This window comes from Solea solea, chromosome 1 (assembly GCF_958295425.1).
Source record: "Solea solea chromosome 1, fSolSol10.1, whole genome shotgun sequence".
Lineage (NCBI taxonomy): Eukaryota > Metazoa > Chordata > Actinopteri > Pleuronectiformes > Soleidae > Solea > Solea solea.
Genome location: NC_081134.1, coordinates 12,403,939 through 12,419,372, shown reverse-complemented (window position 1 = coordinate 12,419,372; position 15,434 = coordinate 12,403,939). Strand labels below are relative to the sequence as shown.

At 40.4% G+C, this 15,434-nt stretch overlaps 2 protein-coding genes across 10 annotated transcripts; both read left to right on the top strand.

Annotated features, from left to right (window-relative positions):
* Positions 1-124: 124 nt before the first annotated feature.
* LOC131464308 (probable serine/threonine-protein kinase kinX) lies at positions 125-4,981 on the top strand. 5 transcript variants are annotated; one of them, XM_058636760.1, is made up of 6 exons: positions 125-844; positions 1,258-1,336; positions 1,443-1,545; positions 2,576-2,602; positions 2,721-2,804; positions 3,280-3,421. In XM_058636760.1, the coding sequence occupies exons 1-6, from the start codon at positions 263-265 to the stop codon at positions 3,284-3,286; spliced, it is 882 nt and encodes a 293-aa protein (XP_058492743.1). In that variant the 5' UTR covers positions 125-262; the 3' UTR covers positions 3,287-3,421. The 5 variants fall into 5 exon arrangements, with proteins under 5 accessions (XP_058492743.1, XP_058492734.1, XP_058492725.1 ...); XM_058636751.1 differs by having other exon boundaries at positions 2,718-2,804; XM_058636742.1 differs by having other exon boundaries at positions 126-844; positions 1,261-1,336; positions 2,576-2,804; positions 3,280-4,981.
* Positions 4,982-6,353: 1,372 nt separating this feature from the next.
* LOC131462026 (uncharacterized) lies at positions 6,354-15,396 on the top strand. Of its 5 annotated transcripts, none has more exons than XM_058632950.1 (10): positions 6,354-6,907; positions 8,615-8,689; positions 9,950-10,056; positions 10,258-10,587; positions 10,727-11,831; positions 12,810-12,908; positions 13,004-13,136; positions 13,233-15,090; positions 15,208-15,238; positions 15,338-15,396. In XM_058632950.1, the coding sequence occupies exons 1-8, from the start codon at positions 6,617-6,619 to the stop codon at positions 13,340-13,342; spliced, it is 2,250 nt and encodes a 749-aa protein (XP_058488933.1). In that variant the 5' UTR covers positions 6,354-6,616; the 3' UTR covers positions 13,343-15,090; positions 15,208-15,238; positions 15,338-15,396. The 5 variants fall into 5 exon arrangements, with proteins under 5 accessions (XP_058488933.1, XP_058488931.1, XP_058488930.1 ...); XM_058632948.1 differs by having other exon boundaries at positions 10,243-10,587; positions 12,813-12,908; XM_058632947.1 differs by having other exon boundaries at positions 10,243-10,587.
* The last annotated feature ends 38 nt before the right edge of the window (positions 15,397-15,434 follow it).

The following is a 15,434-nucleotide window of genomic DNA, read 5'->3' as shown; positions in this document are numbered from 1 at the left end:
ATTTATTTACCATTTTCAATGGTAAAACTTCCTGCTCTGCATTATCCGGTACGGTAGGTGGCGATGTTCACTTAAAAGTGTGTATCGTCTGCATGAAAAGACCGATAGAAGAAGAAAAGCTCGCGGATTTCCTCAAACCGGAGGCCCGCCCATTTGAGCGAATGGCTTGTTTTTAGCTGTGCAGTTTCTACGCCACATGTGAACTACCATAAAACGCGTAGAAATAAAATACTGCAGAACAGATAAAAAGCTTATATCAGCGATGTGCTCCGTTGTTAATTGTGACTCGTCGCGTCGCAGCGTGCAGCGGTACATTTTACCGGAGGATCCGGAGAAGAGGTTACTGTGGGTCCAGTTCGTTTTCGAAGTCAACGGACAACGACTGAAAGAATCGTCTTGCGTGGACATCACTATCTGTGGAGAACACTTCACACATGACTGCTTTGAATACGCGGGTGACTCTGGCTTCGCGCAGCTGAAACCCAGTGCTGTCCCATCAATATGTGTCAAGTCAGAGCCAGAGGAACCAGAGCTACATATCAAGGTAGAAGAACCAGAGTCACATATCAAGGTAGAAGAACCAGAGTCACATATCAAGCTAGAAGAACCAGAGTCACATATCAAGCCAGAAGAACCAGAACCAGGACACGTGAAGGTAGAGGGACCAGAGCCGGATCATGTTAAGTTAGAACTGCTGGAACCAGTACATGTTAAGGTAGAGGAAATACAGCAAGAACATGTAAAAATAGAGCAACCACAGCCAGAAAATGTGAATGCACCGGAGTCACAGATTGCGAGTCTACCTGAACCAGAACACGTGAATCCGCCTGAGGCAGAACCTGTGGTGAGTGAGTTTTCAGTTCATTTATGTTTCCTCAGTCCTCATCATCAACAACATGATGCTACAGATCACAGTTGACACTAAATTAAATGAAAAGAATAGAATCAAGACACTTTGTAGGTGTGCATGACATGTAGACTTGTTAAGTGTTGATAAGTGGTTATTCACCAGTGGGTCCTAACATCAAAACCAGTTATCTGTTAAGTGTGTATCTTTCTTTTTTTATTATCTCTGCATAAAACAATCCCACATGTTTATACTGGTATCCTGATCTCTTACTTATTGGGATTAGATAATCCAAAATATGGTTGTCATTTATCTCTCTGCAATACTTCTGGATGATAACATTAATGTAGGACAGTGCTACTGCGATTGCCTGCTGTTGTTTATCATGAGTTTGTACTCTTTTTGCTAAGGAGCCTGTGGAGTTTGTGATCAATTCAGGTGACACAGATTCTGACAACTTTGATGAGGTATCTAACCCATCTTCCATTGGTAAGTTATTTAAAATGACTTGTCAAATAAAAATGAATTGGGTTTACATGCAAAAAGATTAAAAGCATTCAATTATGTGTCTACTTTTTTTTTCTTTTTTTGTTAGATAACCCAGTAAGCCCAGTGCCCAGTAATACTTCTGAAGATTCCACGTTCGATTATGATCAGGTGCTGCAAAAGATCGAGAACATTGATGTGATCAAGGAAAAGTAAGTTAGACTAAGAGTTGTACTCACTTTATTGCATCAGGTCATATTTTAAAGTTATAGTTGTTGATTTTTAAGTGTTGTTTGAGTGTGGTTGTACACAGAGTCGGCACACAAAAATGAATTAAGGAAATAAACAATTTGTACATCACAGCACACAGGAGTTGTTGAACATGTTATTTTGTTTTCAGTGTCCTTCGCTTGGATTTAGCCCAGTAACACGATCTTAATTAAATGAAGCAGCAGTAGATGAGCAATTCCTGTGTCTTGCAAGTTAAAATCTGTGCTGTTTTTATTTGTAAATGGACTCCTGTGGCGTGGGGAGTCTTAGGGGCCGCCGTGACGAGAACGGGTATAGGTGAATACACATACTTCTTCTTCTGCGAGGTGTTTTGTCTTCACGGAAACAGTATTTTTTTGAAAATGCCTCCCAGAGTGGGACAATTTCAAAACACCGGCTTTGCGTTTCCATGTAGACAGTGAATACGCTACTGTAGGAAGACGATGACTTTATATTTCCCACCTCTCTTCATTCATTGTCGAGTGTTTGACAGTGCTGCCAACTACTGTCAATGAAAAATTTGAAAAAAAAAGTATAAAGTCAGCCTGAAGAGACGCTATCATATCACTAGAACACGTCCTGTCTTTAGAGATTTCACACATGGGGGTGAAAAATGTGTTGAATCGTAAAATAAAGAGAGAAAACAAAACCTATTTTCACAGACACTATTTTTACTTTTACTTTTACAGTGATTGTTTGTATATCTGTATCCCACTCTCCGCATGCAGTAAATACAGATGGTGTACAATTAAGCTGGTGTATTATTTGGTGAGCCTTTTATTAAGTGGATAAAATTAGCTTGCAGCCATGTTTTCACTGAGCTTGTGCCTGTCTGCCTTACGTTGCATCTCAGGACAGCTCATGATGTGATGCTGATTAGGTATAAGAACATCAGAAAAGAACCCACTTTTAAAGAAGTGAACCATCCCCTTTAAACCAGAATCTCATTTTAAACTTTTGTTTTTTTTTTAGAGTTGCACTTCTTCGGATGAAGCGGAAGTATGTTGTGAATGAAAAGCGGCTCCTCCAGCTGTTTAGCAGCACGTGCCCTTTGTGTGGTTCTAAAGTCAAGGTTGAAAAAGTAAAATTTAACCTATTCATCGTCATTGATCAGCAGTGCCTTAAGTGTGAGTATGGAAAACATTGGAAAAGCCAGAGCAGCGGCCCTTTCCCAACAGCTGAGGATCAAGTCTTTTCAGAGGTAGGATGTCAGCAGTCTCATATACTTATATATATATATATATATATATATATATATCTATATATATCTATATATATCTATATATATATATATATATATATATATATATATATATATATATATATATATATATATATATATATATAACTTTCTGATAGTATAGGTCTTTTTCACAGCAGACGTTTTGACATGGTTTCCGGTGTCTCTGTTCAGTTTAAGTGGGAGAAGGTTGTGTGACAATGACCCAGCCTGGAGCCTGAAATATTCATTTGATTATTTACACTTTCATTTTTTCTTATTGTGACCTGTAAAAATGTACATTATGAAAGTTATCAAAACCTTATTTTGCTGTTTTATCATTTAATAATCATGGTAACTGAATAAATTGTTGACTTTGTCTCATACAGTGGAATGGACCACTTGTGTAGGACACTATCCGTGTGCAGTTTTTAAAAATGTGTAATTTTGCCCACAGATTGTGACTGAGGAGAGCGATTTCATGGATGAAACGGAAGAATCAATTGATGAGGGTTCAGATGATGACTGGATTCCAACGGAGGAGCTTCTCTTCGAAGAGTGTCTGCAAGCAGATTCTGATGGGGACAATGAAGATGGCAATCTAGAAAACCGCATGTTTCATCACCGTCAGCTTTGTGTAGATTGTGGGAAGTTCTATATCAAAGAGCCTCACACATGTGAGCACAAACTTAAGCCCTATTCCTGCAACATATGTGGCAAGAGATGTGCTAATGAGAATGCTTTAGTCCTTCATAGCAAAGTTCACAATGAAAAATATGTCCATCTGTGCAAATACTGCCACATGGAATTTAAAACAAAAGGGGACAAAATCACTCATGAGCAGATACACCTTACCGAAAAAGAACCCTTTAAGTGTTCTGAATGTTCACAGGTATTTGCTGAAAGTAAGAAACGCCAAAACCACATGAAGAAACACCCAGAGGCCCCGTGTGTATGTCACGTCTGTGGCATGAAATTTGACAGAAAACATCAGCTTCAAAGACACTCTATAGTGCACACAGGATTGATGCCTTTTGAGTGTTCTGTGTGTCAGCGCAACTTCAACCAGAGTAGTCACCTCAAATCTCACATGCGTCTGCACACAGGAGACAGGCCTTTTAAATGTCAGCATTGTGACAAATGCTTCACTCATAATGTGAGCTTAAAGAGTCATGTCCTGCGTTACCACACATCCAACTCTAAGCAAACCTGTAACAACAAGAATGTGAGCAAGAAAGGTGCAGGCCCTGGGCTAGCAGAGGTGAAGAGAAGTAAAAGACCCAGAAGGATGAAGAGGAGTGTATTTAGACCAATAGGAAGGCCAAAGAAAAATCCTGCAAGCAACGTGGAAAATGGAGGCAGAGGTTCAAATTCCAGGTCTGGAACATCAAAGGTACGGAAGTTAAACAGAACACAACTCATCGATGAGGAAAGTGAGGATGAGTTGACCGAAAGCGACGCATCCTCTGATTCAAACGACAAAGAAGAGAGAGTAACACTGAATTCAAGCAGATCAAAGGGGAAGAGAAAAAAATCAGATATTGACACTGATTTTGACCCAGGAGTCTCAAAGAAAAAGAGACACATCGACCAGAACAGTGGTAAGAACTCAGGGAAACAACAGAGGACAAGATCAAATAAAAATCAAGACACTTAGACATTGAGATGGAAAAAAAAAAACTAATTGAGGTGTTCAGACAAATACAGAATTGTGCAGTTTTTATTCACACAACCTATTGCAATCTCAACATACACTTTTGGTTGGAGTTTTTTTTTCAAATTTAAATATTTCTTTTACTGTTAAGAGTTTTTTGGTTTGTCTTTGGCTGCTCCGTCTCTAGGGGTTGCTACAGAGGATGATTAGCACATTTGATTTAGATTTTTTTTAATGCCGCATCCCCTTTCTGATGCAACCCTCCCATTTATTCGGGCTTGGCACCGACACAGGGAATTTAGTACACTACATGTGGCCTCCCTCTGGCGGGGGTCAGTTCAGAGTGAACCGGCGACCCTTTGCTCACAAGCCAAGTTCTTTTTCCACTTTGCTGTTGGCTGCCCACTATTAAGAGATAATATTACTTTACTGAAGATATATTTTGAGTCTTGTTCAATGTTCACTCTTGTTATATTTGAATTAAACTGGACTGATATCAAGTGCATGTTCCCTTGTGTTGGATGTTTCTGATTCCTTTAAATCTATCTTTCTGTCACACACTGTATATGACATGTTAATTGGGGGAAAGAGACACATTTAGCGCTATCATTTATTTGTACTTTATGCTGTTTTCTTGACGTACTCCTGTGAAGACACAAGTTATTTATAAAAAGGTTAATTTTGCAGCTGTTATAAATGGGTAACAAATAATTGAAAAAACACAGCAGCTGGTGTAGCATTTTATTGGAAGTATGTTGTCCCCACTGTTAGTAAATACATTATTCTGAATAATTTAATATTGGCATTATTCTAATGCAACAGAACTACTTGCTTAGGAGATGTTTTCCTTAAAGGTACAGTGTGTAAAATGTATCATAATATACATATATTGGGGAGGCTGCATGTTGCAGATGAATAACCCTTAGCAAACCCTTTCCTTCCAAGTGTGTTGGAGAACCTATGTAGCCTTCTGTTAACATCCATCCATCCATCATCTACCGCCTTATCCTCCACCAGAGGGTCGTGGGGGGTGCTGTGCCAATCTCGGCTGACATAGGACGATAGGCGGGGTCCATCGCAGGGCCACACAAACAACCATTCACTCTCACACTCACACCTTTGGTCAATTTAGAGTGTCCAATTTACCTTATCCCCACATTGCATGTTTTTGGACTGTGGGAGGAAGCCGGAGAACCTGGAGAATCATAACTCAAAATATGTAACATTTTTTCCATTTTAAAAACATGGTGGTCCAAAATCATAGTCTCTATAGCGCCTGTAAGGCTCATTTTAGGTTTCTGAAAACAATTCATAGAATGAGGTGATTATACACTTTGCTATGAAACACACGGTGATCATTAAGATGATCCACCTCTGAACTGAAGTGATTCTGAATATTGCAGAAGCCAGATTAATTTGTGACAAGAGAATTCAAAAATGCACATTTCTAAAAACCCACAACTTATTTTATTAACAGCAAGAAGAAAATGTCAGAGGTGGATGTTTCAATAGCTGAAAAAGAAAACAAGAGAGATCTTTAAACTAGCAAAATGTTTACCCCATGTTTTTTTGTTTGTTTTGTATTCCTAAACTTTTTTGTAGAAAAAAAATAAATAATTGTAACTCAACAAAATAATGAAATTGTAAGGCACATTAAGAATTAACACTAGACTATATTAACCCCGCCTTTCGCCCATTGTCGATCTGAGATTGGCGCCAGCGCCCCCCGCGACCCTCACGTGGAGGATAAAGCGGAAGAAGACGAGCGAGTGAGTGGGTCATATATCTATGCTTATACTGACCCTGTAGCCGTGGTACGCCTGACGTAAAACCAAGCCAACCCCGCGGCGTAACTCCGCCCACTTGTCATTGTTTACGTTGTGCACGGACGTCTTCGAGTCACGGACCGGAAGTGAAAGTCGGAGAGTCCGAGATTTGACAGCTACAGTTGTGTGTATGTCTGTTTATACTATTTAAATAAAGACCCAGTGAGCAAGGGAAATGCTCGTCCGTCCAGTTTGTTGAGTCAGGAGACAGAACGAACTGAAACAGCTGCTATGGTTGACTCTGCGTTCTGACCTAAATCCCGAAACTTGTCTGACCATTATTGATATAAGGCAGGACCGAGCTTGTATTCGGAATGTGCTCCGTCGTCGGATGTGATTCGTGGCGTCGCAGCGCGCAGAGATTCACGTTACCGGAGGACCCAGAGAAGAGGCTGGAGTGGGTTCAGTTTGTTCTCGAAGTTAACGGACAGCGACTAAAAGAGTCGTCGTGGACGGACATCTCTGTCTGTGGAGAACACTTTACACACGACTGCTTAGAGTACAAGGCGACGAGTGGTGACGTACAGCTGAAACCAGGTGCTGTCCCGTCACTGTACATCAAGTCAGATCCAGAAGATGCTGTTGACATCTTTCCACATTGCGCGGTGAGTGAATGAGTAGAAAGTTGTGCGAACATCTGTCTGACTCCATCAGTCAATCATACACAATTTTGTAATCAATATTCTGTTTCTGTGCTTAAAACTGTAGTATGTAATTTTGTCAATCTTAATTCATGTCTGTTCCATTCAAACTATTGTTAAACAAGGCAATCAGAGATGGCAGACTTCACCCCATTCATGCAACAAACCTCTGTTGGCCTCTGTTGGTCATTTTGGCAAGTGTGGAAACACAGATAGACAGACACACAGAGCCACTAAAAACAATACTTCATTTACACTCCGTGGGGTGAAGTAATGAGTTTAAATCCACCGGAGCTGTGTTTATTGCCTCTTGTGTCACCCGGTGATATTCCCGTGCCACTCTATAGAAGTGAATTGTTCTATGTCAAGACAGAAAGAGGCAACAGTAATATTGTGCTTGTAAAGTAAGATGGTTGCCCTCAGTTTGGAGTTTGGTGCTCACAAAAAGTTTCAGAAATGAATATTACTGTTATAAAACTCAGTCATTCCGCAGTTTGATGGGAGAAACACTTCTTGCCTCTGCCTGCCCCTGTGTTGCTGTTGTATACACTTAAGCTGCATAAGGCCCATTTTCTTCGTCCATCCATCCCAAATGTTATCTGTCATGACCCTACATACCTCCGTGCATCCATTGTGTTTTTATGGATGTTTACACCGTACTTCCTCTAGAGGGGAGTACCAAGTTGCAGGCATCAACAAACATAGTGACCATTCAAAAGGTGACCATTCAAAGGGGTTATTAGCACAGACAATTTAAAAATTGCTCTGTGTGTCTGTCTGTCTGTTTGTTGTTCCTGATTTGTCCACTGGGTGTCACACTACTGTCCTGTTATGATAGATCTTTTTGAACTTACAGAAGACGTGGTCAAAGACCATCAGGCGTCAATAAAAACATAAAAAACATAAAACATGTATACATAAAATTGGCCATTTTCTTTATACACTGCCTGGCCAAAAAAAAAGTTGCCACCTGGATTTAACTAAGCAAATAGGTAAGGGGTTGCTGCAGTTGGTCAGGTCTAGGTTCAGCAACATTATGTGCCCAAAGAATGAGGTCAGCTGACTATCTGAATATAATGAATGACCAGATTATTCCATCAATGCATTTTTTTCTTCCCTGATGACATGGGCATATTCCAAGATGACAATGCCAGGATTCATCAGGCTCAAATTGTGAAAGAGTGGTTCAGGGAGCATGAGACCTCATTTTCACACATGGATTGGCCACCACAGAGTCCAGACCTTAACCCCATTGAGAATCTTTGGGATGTGCTGGAGAAGGCTTTGCTCAGTGGCCCGACTCTCCCATCATCAATACAAGATCTTAGTGAAAAATGAATGTAACACTGGACGGAAATAAATCTTATGTAATTTATGGAAACAATGCCACAGTGAATGAGTGCCGTAATCAAAGCTAAAGGTGGTCCAACGATGTGACCCTTTTTTTTTAGGTCGCAACTTTTTTTTGGCCGGGCAGTGTATTTTATTATTATGTCTTGTACATCCCATACAATTTAACCAATTTTGGAGCAGGGAGCTTTAATTAATAATGACCAATAAATGATATGGGACAGTTTTCTGGAAACCTGTACAAGTGAATTCATTGGGAAATAGATGATTCAGGAATATAACATTTATGCAAAATGTTACATATGACTGTATTGTTTTTAGTGGCTAAGTGTGTCTGTCTGTCTGCGACCACGATCAGAACGTCGTAAAGAAAAGGATCGCCAGAGGAAAAGAAAGGTATGTAGATCTATAAGTTTATCATTTGATTGCCACATGGCAAAGAAGGATACCAAGGTTAGCCAATATTTCATTAGATATTGTCACCAACATTTTACCCTTAAGGAGGTATCCTATAGTTTTGATATTGGCGGTTATGAGGGCTGCCATTATCCGCCATGTTGCTTCCATGTGCGACCAAGGTCGGGGTCAACTCCTGGGCATCAAGTTATGGAGCGACAATGTGCAACAAGAGGGGCATCATTCCACTCCTCTGCTGTCGATAGCGATAGTTGGGCTTTTATACTGCCCTAACTTGGCTGAATTAGAATTATGTTGTGTTATGTACATTTCATGATAGATTGATAGAAACGTTCCACAAGTTAGTCCACAGAGGATTATAATTTGGAATACTTTCCGTTTCTATATGTATGAATTAAACAAGATTGGAATATGCTTTTAACTGATAGGAGTATTCTGGCTATAGTTGTCAGTTGAACATTACATGCATGCCACAAAATCCTTGATGTTGTCTATGTTAAGTTCCTTGAGATAATGTATGATATGATTTGGCGCTATACAAATAAAATTGAATTGAATTGAATTGAATTGAATTGAATTTAATTTAATTTAATTGAAAATAGGAACATTATGATTTTTATCAACCTGAGCTTTATTCCACAAGAATAATCATAGATTACTGGAAACAGGAGGATTCCAAGAGTCTTACGAGTGCAAACAGAAAATATCGTAGGCCTCGTCGTTAAATGTGAAATACAACAATGCACAAAGGCAGAGAATTTTCAACAGCCATTCTGCCGAAACTCCCTAGCTCTATAGGGGATCTTCGAAAACCATTTTATTTCCTCAGTGATCGTAACCAACAGTTATTTTTTGTCACCATGCGTGGGTGACAAAACAATAACAGAATGCAGAGACCAGATAACACCCATGGCGATTTACATTGAAATAAATTTAAGATTAGTGTTTCAAAAGGCTATTTCGAATATGTTATGTTTTTGTGCTTTTGTTCACTATCTTCAGTTATTAGGTAAAACAATATATCCTACCAATATATAATACTGCTTACTGGTGCATTATATCCTCATCTGCTCAAATTCATTTGCAAATAGACCAGTTACCACTAGATAATTGGGCTTTCCGATTATTGTACAATGTTCAAATATGGCATATAGCATGACACCATTTCCATCATGTATCAACAACATTAATACACTGTACCTTATCTGTTTATGGTTCAATGTGGCATTTTGTTATTAGGCTTTGGAGAACGAAACGCCAGAACAAGCGGAGCTGCGAAAGATAAAGAACAGAGAGAGAATGGCAGAGAGGAGGAAACAAGAAACAGAAAAGCAACGATATGAACGGTATACTATCATATCATACTATCAGAATTTTGAGTATGAACTATGAACATCTCACCACAAGTTTCAAACGTCTCTCACACGAAATTTAATGTTAAACAAAGTTTCTCCAAAATGAATAATTATTTTACAAATATTATATCTAAAAAAGTATGTCTCATTGACCGTTTTTCATGCACATGCTACCAGGTTATCCCATAACAGGAGTAAAGTTGCAGAAACTCGTGCAAAAGAGACACCAGATGCACGTGCTGCCAGGTTATCCAAGGATAGGAGTAAAACTGCAGAAGCTCGTGCAAAAGAGACACCACATGCACGTGCTGCCAGGTTATCCAAGAACAGGAGTAAAACTGCAGAAACTCGTGCAAAGGAGACACCAGATGCACGTGCTGCCAGGTTATCCAAGGACAGGAGTAAAACTGCAGAAACTCGTGCAAAAGAGGCACCAGATGATGCAGCTATACGGTTGTCAGCAAACCGACGTCGAACTGCCAAAACTTGCACTGCAGAGACACCTGAACAACGAAGCACAAGGTGGGTTTGTCGTTGTACTAAATAAATTCTTAATTCAAGGTTTTCCATGGCAGCTAATGACAAATCATGATCTTCATATTGACAAAAATGTTATTATAGGATTAATATCTCACCAAAATGTATGTGCTTTGCACTGCAGATTGTCAAGAGACAAAATGGCAAAATTGAAAACAGCAAAGGCACTTACCATTGAAGATGCATCTAGAGCTTTCCATGAGCGAATTAAGGAAGGGCCAACATGTGTCTGCTGTGTCTGTCATCGGCTTATGTACAGGAGGACTGTTGTACGTTTTAATCAGAATAAATACAACAAATTGTCAAAGGATGTCACCACTGAATTGACCAACCATTTGTCTACTGACTGCACTTGGATCTGCAATACTTGTGACTCTACAATGAAGACAGGACAGATGCCTGCACAGGCAAAAGCCAATGGACTTCAACTCAGTGACATACCAGAGGAACTAAGTGACCTGCGACCGCTAGAGTGGCAAGACGGTGATCATGATCTCTGGCAAGCGATCAACCAATCTCCATGTGCAAGAACTGATGAAGTTTCTACTGTTACAGTTCCCCAGGCAGCCAGAACAGACATCTATAGTATAGCGAAAAGATATGGATATGACGTCGAAGATGTGCCTTCAGATGGTAATTGTTTCTTCAATGCAATACATGTTACCTGTGCCCGATCCAACATAGACTGTGTATCGCCAGATGAGCTGAGACAAACGTTGGTGCGGTTTCTCAGGACATCTAATGATGTGGACCGATATCAGCAGTTCATCCCAGACCCAATAGCAAGTCATGAGGCAATAGTTGCTGGCTACGATGTGGACATGCCAGAGGACATTGACTTTGCAATTGCATGTATCCCCGACGTAGTTGATCGCCAAATTGAAACGTGGAACCGATATGTGAATCTACTGGAGAAGGGTGCCTGGGCAGATAATGTGACAGTTCAAGCATTGTCGGACATGATGGACATGGAGATTCACATCGTAACAACTATCAATCCGGATGCCATGACGATTGTTAAACCACCAGATGACAGTCCTTCTCGTCGAGTAGTCACCATTGGTTTGATTGATCAATGTCATTATGTGGCGCTTCGTCAGACCACACCAAACATAACACTGACGGAAGCAAATCAAAGTACCTGTAAACCAGCACAAGTGGATCAAAGTACTGCGCCACTGATGAGCAAACAAGAAAGAGAAGATGCAGAGGACGAGCGTGCATTTGAGGTATGCATGTATATATTATATGCCATATAATATAATTTTATTGTGCTATGGTTTTAATATGATGTGTATATATAAAACATATATTTCCAGGAAACAGCAGTATCGCGAGGCTTGTCATATAATATCTGCGTGCGTATTGTTTTTAGTGGCTGTTTTGGCTGTCTGCCATCTCTGATTGCCTTGTTCTAATTATAATCTATTCATAAATACATTTCTTCTTATACTATTACTAGTGCTAGTACTACTACAACTACTACTACCACTATTATTATTATTTTATGGTCATTATTATTGTGTTAGTATTAAAACACAAGCTTAAAGGAATAGTTCACCGTTGGAAAGAGGAATTAAATATATAATAAATATAAAAATACAAAACAAAATACTCGCCACCCACGGCTGGGCGCCGGTGCCAGTGTTCGCACCACCCGTCGGCTTCTAGTTTTCACCGAAATGCAGGTATTTTCCCTTGCAGCCATATCAGTTTCAGTAACTGCATTCGATCATTGTCCTTCTCAGTTTACTCTGCAGAGCAAGAGCCGGTTAGCGTAACTGTGATGGCGGACACAGTGTTTACATTCTGGGAATGAAGTCTCGTCCCCCCATGGGTTAGTCTAAAAAGTGCGGAACTGGCGTTGTAGTTTCAAACCTTGAACTGAAGTTTGCCCAACACTGTGTCAAATAACACGATTCGCTGATGGCGTAGGGCAAACATTGGAAAGGGAAAAACAGATTTTTTACAACTCAGTGGAAAACTGAGGGAGGGAGGCACAGTTTGTAAAAGATACTACTGCTATTCTAGCAATACAAAGCCACATGCAAATCGGTGAAGTATTCCTTTAAACAAGGCAATCAGAGATGGCAGACTTCACCCCATTCAGGCAACAAGCCTCTGGCGACCTCTGCTGGTTAAATTGGCAAGTGCGGAAACACAAACAAAGAAACAAACAGACAAACTCACGGGTTGGTTGTCCTTAGCAGTGCCATCAGTGTGTGCACAGAAACCACCGGAAAAGCCAGGTCGCACCACCTGCTGAATGCCATCACCAGATAGGAGGCACAGAGGTCATTCCAGAGGTACAACATCAGCAATTATATATATTGAATCATAGCCAATATTCAAGAAAAAATATTTTATTTCACTCAAACCCATTCATGTCATCATTTAACAGGCCGGACCAACGGAAGACTCAGGTTTACTTGTGTCTCATGTTGTCGTTAATGAGGTGACTCACTCTGTCAACAAAACAGAGGGATCAAGTGATGAGACTGGATTCAGAGAGGAAGACAAGTGTGCCTCAAATGGTCAGTGATAAGGAAACTGATGACAATGAGGATTGTCACACCTGGGTGTGACACTTGATGACCATTTCTCTCTCACTGCCAACATTGCTGCAACAGCTCGATCTTCCAGATACATGTTGCACAACATCAGAAGAATACGTCCTCTTCTAACCCAGAAGGCGGCACAGGTTCTGGTCCAGGCTCTTGTCATCTCACGGTTGGACTAATGCAACTCCCTCCTGGCTGGTCTCCCTGCATGTGCCATAGGACCTCTGCAGCTCATCCAGAATGCAGCAGCTCGACTGGTCTTCAACTTACCAAAATTCTTTCATACTCCACCGCTCCTCTGCTCCCTTCACTGGCTTCCTGTAGCTGCTCGCATCCGCTTCAAGACTCAAGTGCTTGCATTCCATGCTCCAGCCTGCCCACTCCACTCTGCATCGGCAAACCAGCTTGCTGCCCCCTCACTGAGGGGATCGCAGAGGCATTCACTAGCTCCTAAATGGTGGGACGAGCTCCCCATCGACATCCGGACAGCAGAAAGCCTCCACATCTTCCGCCGCTGACTAAAAACACATTTCTTTTAACTCTACCTCGACTAAGACAACGACGACAAAAAAAAAGGCAAGCCCTTACTTGTGCATCGCACTTATAACTAGCACTTTATACTTCGGCGTACTTGAAGCACTTACTTACTTCTAGCTCTTGTTTGTACCAATATGTTGAAATGCACTTATTGTAAGTCGCTTTGGATAAAAGCATCTGCCAAATGACATGTAATGTAAAGGAATATGACAACGATGAGGTATCCGAGGATGACGATGAGGAATATGACGATGAAGAAGAAGCGGAGAGAACATGTTAAAATCCTGCAAGCAACATGGAGCTGGAGCTTCACTAAGTCATTGAGATGGAAAAAAAAACTAATTGAGGTGTTCAGAAGAATGCAGAACTGTGCAGTTTTTCATCACACAACCTATTGCAAACTCAACATATACTTTAGGTTGGAGTATTTTTTCAAAATTAAATACTTTTTTTTACTGTTAAGAGTTTTTGATGATGCAACCCTCCTATTTATCCTGGCTTGGGACAGACACAGGGAATTCAGTACACTACATGGGAGGAACCCATGTTACTTTTGACATGGGATTTTGAGTCTCATTCACTGTTCCCTCCCGTTACATTTGAATTAAATTGGACTGATATCAAGTGCATGTTCCCTTGTGTTGGATGTTTCTGGTTTCTTTAAATGTGGGAAAGAGCCACATTTAGTCCTATCATTTAGTTGTACTTTATGCTAAGTTATCTTGACATACTCGTTAAAAGGTTTATTTTACAGCTGTTATAAATAGGTAACAAATCATTGAAATAACAGCAGCTGGTGTAGCATTAGGAGATGTGTGTAAAATGTATCAACATATTTTGGTGAGGCTGCATGTTGCAGATGAATATCCCTTACCTCACCCTTTCCCTCCAAGTGTGTTGGAGAACCTATGTAGCCTTCTGTTAACATCATAACTCAAAATATGTTAATTATTTTCCATTGTTAAAACATGGTGGTCCAAAATGATAGTCTCTATAGCGCCTGTAAGGCTCATTCTAGGTTTCTGAAAACATTTCCTAGAATGAGGTGATTATACACTTTGCTATGTAACACTGGGATCATTCAGATGATCCACCTCTGAATTGAAGTCATTTTGAATACTGCAATTGGCAAAATCCTGATTAATTTGTGTTTGAGAATTCAAAAATGCACATTTCTGAAAACATCCCACAAATTATTTTATTAATATTGATGACTTCAGTGTCCATGGTGACTCCAGCATCCATGATGACTCCAGGGTCCACTCTAGTGTCCACTCTTGTGTCCATGGTGACTCCACCGATGAATCCAGCATCCATGGCGACACACCAAGACAACCCACCGCCTGTCCTCAGGATCAGCCGTAAAAGAAGGTGCTCAAGCTGCCCTGTGGTCAGTAATACATACTACATGGATTGTTATGACGCATGCAGTATGTTTACTATGGCACTGTGTTATTCTGAATCCAACATGGATCTCTTTTTGAAGTTGTTGATGGATTGTCTACAGGTGCCACCAAACACTGAAGACCATCCCTACAGTAAGATGCTTTCCATCTTTCCTCCCAAAGTCTAAGCATTTCTTTCATCAACCATACAGATCTTCACTCTCCATCATGCTTATCTGTGTATCCATTCAGGCCAGTGATGTTACTGTGGCCAAAAATGTTGCCAGCCTAGATGACGCGTCTTCCAAGAGTCTTGTGGTACGTAAGGAAGTGCAAATGATCAGGGAAA

What these genes read in the sequence shown, in the direction of transcription:
- LOC131462026 (XM_058632947.1), top strand. Translation starts at nt 6,617, where the DNA reads ATGTGCTCCGTCGTCGGATGTGATTCGTGGCGTCGCAGCGCGCAGAGA. An exon ending in CCTGAACAACGAAGCACAAG is followed by an intron (nt 10,588 to 10,726) that starts GTGGGTTTGTCG and finishes TTTGCACTGCAG; the next exon opens with ATTGTCAAGAGACAAAATGG. An exon ending in GCACAGAGGTCATTCCAGAG is followed by an intron (nt 12,909 to 13,003) that starts GTACAACATCAG and finishes ATCATTTAACAG; the next exon opens with GCCGGACCAACGGAAGACTC.
- LOC131464308 (XM_058636735.1), top strand. Translation starts at nt 263, where the DNA reads ATGTGCTCCGTTGTTAATTGTGACTCGTCGCGTCGCAGCGTGCAGCGG. An exon ending in CGCCTGAGGCAGAACCTGTG is followed by an intron (nt 845 to 1,257) that starts GTGAGTGAGTTT and finishes CTTTTTGCTAAG; the next exon opens with GAGCCTGTGGAGTTTGTGAT. An exon ending in ATTGATGTGATCAAGGAAAA is followed by an intron (nt 1,546 to 2,575) that starts GTAAGTTAGACT and finishes TTTTTTTTTTAG; the next exon opens with AGTTGCACTTCTTCGGATGA.